Below are 2,729 nucleotides of genomic sequence, written 5' to 3' on the forward strand. Positions count from 1 at the left end.
AGATAAAAACGGAATGATCGTCCGAGATGATTTCATACGGTCGTCGGGGCGGCGGTGCGAAGCGTATCAGTACGTCATACACATAATATCACATAATAATAATAATAATATTACGTATTATAAATTATAATGTTGGACGGTGACAGCTGATACGGTTTCGACGACGACGACGACGATGATAATAATAATACCATACACGTGCAGTTGCGACTTGCGATTAAAGGTCCAGGTCGTGCGGCGAGCCGGTTTTTCGATTATTGGGTGGGTTGAAGTGGTGGTGGCTAAGTTGTACACGTATCTAGTCAGTGTGCTTTTACTCTCAGTGAGATTTAATTTGTAATTTAAAATATCGATAATGAAATTTATACTTGCGGTGAAATATACAATATGAAAATGACTTTTGTATTTGTATTGATTGTAAATATCATAAGTCAATGGTGATATATTGTTTTTTACACGATCCTCGTCTTCATTTATATAAATCACATTATTAGTCATTACCAGGGCTGTGAATTTCATGCACTAAAAAAGTCTTGAATATGCATGCATTTATGCACTAAAAACAAGTGAAATATGCTTTAAAATATGCACTATAAATTATAAAATTTAAATAAATGCTTCAATGTTCTATTGTTCTTCGACGCCTGAAAAAAAACATTAAATATAGATAGAACACATTGTTTTATAGATATTTAAACAATTTATTTGTTTACCTGCAAAATAAGTATTGCATTGTACAATCAGCGATTTCTTTATATTTTCAAACTTGAATGATCTCCTATTTGGCGCCAAGAGGTTTTTGTACACAGAAAATGAACGCTCTACATCAGCTGACGTGGTAGGGGCATACTTGAAATATCCCATGTCACTACTTGTTAAGTTTTCAGGTATATCTAAACAACCAACGTTTTCTTCTTCTCCGTTTAATATTTTTGAAATATTGCAAACAATTTGAAACCCTTTATTTTTAGTAAGAACTGTCTGTAATTTCTCGTTAATTTTGATTCCGGTCTGGCATTTTAAATTATTGAATTTGGCTGAAACATCTTCAATAATCTGTATCGCTTCTATTAATGCCATGCCTTGTTTTTGAAGACGTGTTATAGCCGTAGGAAGGCACTCAAAGTTTGATTTTATAAATGCTAAGTTACCTTTAATCTGTGGTGCTTTAAAATATTTTTGAGCATTTCTAATTGAAAGCGCATCATCTTCATCAAAACTTTCAACAATATTTTTTACAATTTGGAAGTTTTCACAATAATATATTGAAGCGGAAATCCATATTCCCCATCGTGTCAGAATTGGTTCGGGGGGTAGAGCTATATTAGGCGCATCAGTCTTAAATTTTATAATACGAGATGGTGCCTTTTTAAATACTTTTTTAACATTAGCAACCAGTTTATCTACTTTGGGATATTGAATACGGATATATTCGGCAACTCTATTTAATCCATGTGCTGTGCATGTTACATGGACCATTTTTGTGTACAACACTTTCAACGTATCTCCTGCCTTCACCATATAGGGCGCGGCGTCACTCAAAAATAATAATACGTCGTTACGATGTATGCCACCAGGCCAAAGTAAACAAAGCGAATCTTCAAATAGTGTGCATATAGTACTGTGGTTAGCCTTTTCTAATTGCTCGACATTTAATAAAAAAATTTCACCTGGCCGATCCGTGAGTAGTGTTCCGATTATAACGGAGGCAATATAGCGTCCTTCAGCGTCCGTCGTTTCGTCAATTGAAACCCAAATTTTTTTCTCTGCCACTTTATTTCTTATTTCTCCAATAGTTTCCTGGTAACAATTATCGACATATGATTTTCGTAAAGTTGATTGATCTGGTATAACTTCCGATGTATATTTCTCTAAAAAGATTTTGAAATGTGGATTGCTCAGTTTATTGAAAGGTATATTAGCACTCAACATAGCTTTACATAAATCAGTTTTGAATGACGATTTTGTTGAAGAATTTTGAAATAAAAGCTGTTGAGATTTATCCTTTTTTTCTTCAGCGCGTTTAACAGATTTACGATGTTTTTCGGCTGCGATATGCTGAGTTATAGAAAAACGTTTTTCACTTGAAACTTTCGTATTACATACTTTGCAAAATAAAATTTTGTTATCTGTTGAAAATATTTCTGTTCCAAATTCAGTAACATAACTTTGTAAACGACTAGATGTCGTCTTTTTTTCTTTTGGCATTTTAAAATTATGCTTGTTAAGTGTTAACTAATAGAAAATTTAAACGAAAATATTACAAACAACGTATTACCACTCACGAGACGACGACAACACTATCGCGCGTCGGTTTGTCTACCATAATATAATAGATTAAGATTAAAGATATTTCAAGTTAGACTTTTGACCACAGACCTGCGATAATAACAGGAGACAATTGCATGCCACTCTAGACCGGGTTTAACACATGTTCCTGTTATTATTACCACCGCGATAAAATTACAACGGTAAAATTGTATCGTCCAAATTCAAGAAATTTTACAAATTAATGAGAAAAACATATTATTCAAATGAGAAAAAAGCAAAAACAAGAGGAATTCGCGAAATCATGCATTTATATGCCCTTACCGGTTAAATATGCAAAAATATGCAAAATAAGATTTCGTATTTAATTTATAAATAACGCAAAACAAATTTTGATCAAATCCATTTTCTTATACAATGTAGCAAAAAAAACATGCAAGTGCATGAAATTCACAGCCCTG

At 33.0% G+C, this 2,729-nt stretch overlaps 1 protein-coding gene across 1 annotated transcript; it reads right to left on the minus strand.

Annotated features, from left to right (window-relative positions):
* Positions 1 to 443: 443 nt before the first annotated feature.
* On the minus strand, positions 444 to 2,695 carry LOC112592809. Its single transcript, XM_025336960.1, has 2 exons — positions 714 to 2,695; positions 444 to 644 (listed from the first exon to the last, which is right to left on the minus strand). Exons 1-2 carry the CDS (start codon positions 2,206 to 2,208, stop codon positions 628 to 630), a joined length of 1,512 nt encoding a protein of 503 aa, XP_025192745.1. The 5' UTR covers positions 2,209 to 2,695; the 3' UTR covers positions 444 to 627.
* Positions 2,696 to 2,729: the final 34 nt, after the last annotated feature.

The sequence above is a fragment of the Melanaphis sacchari genome, unplaced genomic scaffold (assembly GCF_002803265.2).
Source record: "Melanaphis sacchari strain LSU unplaced genomic scaffold, SCAv2.0 Contig1959_pilon_pilon, whole genome shotgun sequence".
In the NCBI taxonomy this organism is placed as follows: Eukaryota; Metazoa; Arthropoda; class Insecta; order Hemiptera; family Aphididae; genus Melanaphis; species Melanaphis sacchari.

Bases quoted from the DNA above. Each gene is read 5' to 3' on its own strand.
- LOC112592809 (XM_025336960.1), bottom strand. From the start codon at position 2,208: ATGCCAAAAGAAAAAAAGACGACATCTAGTCGTTTACAAAGTTATGTT.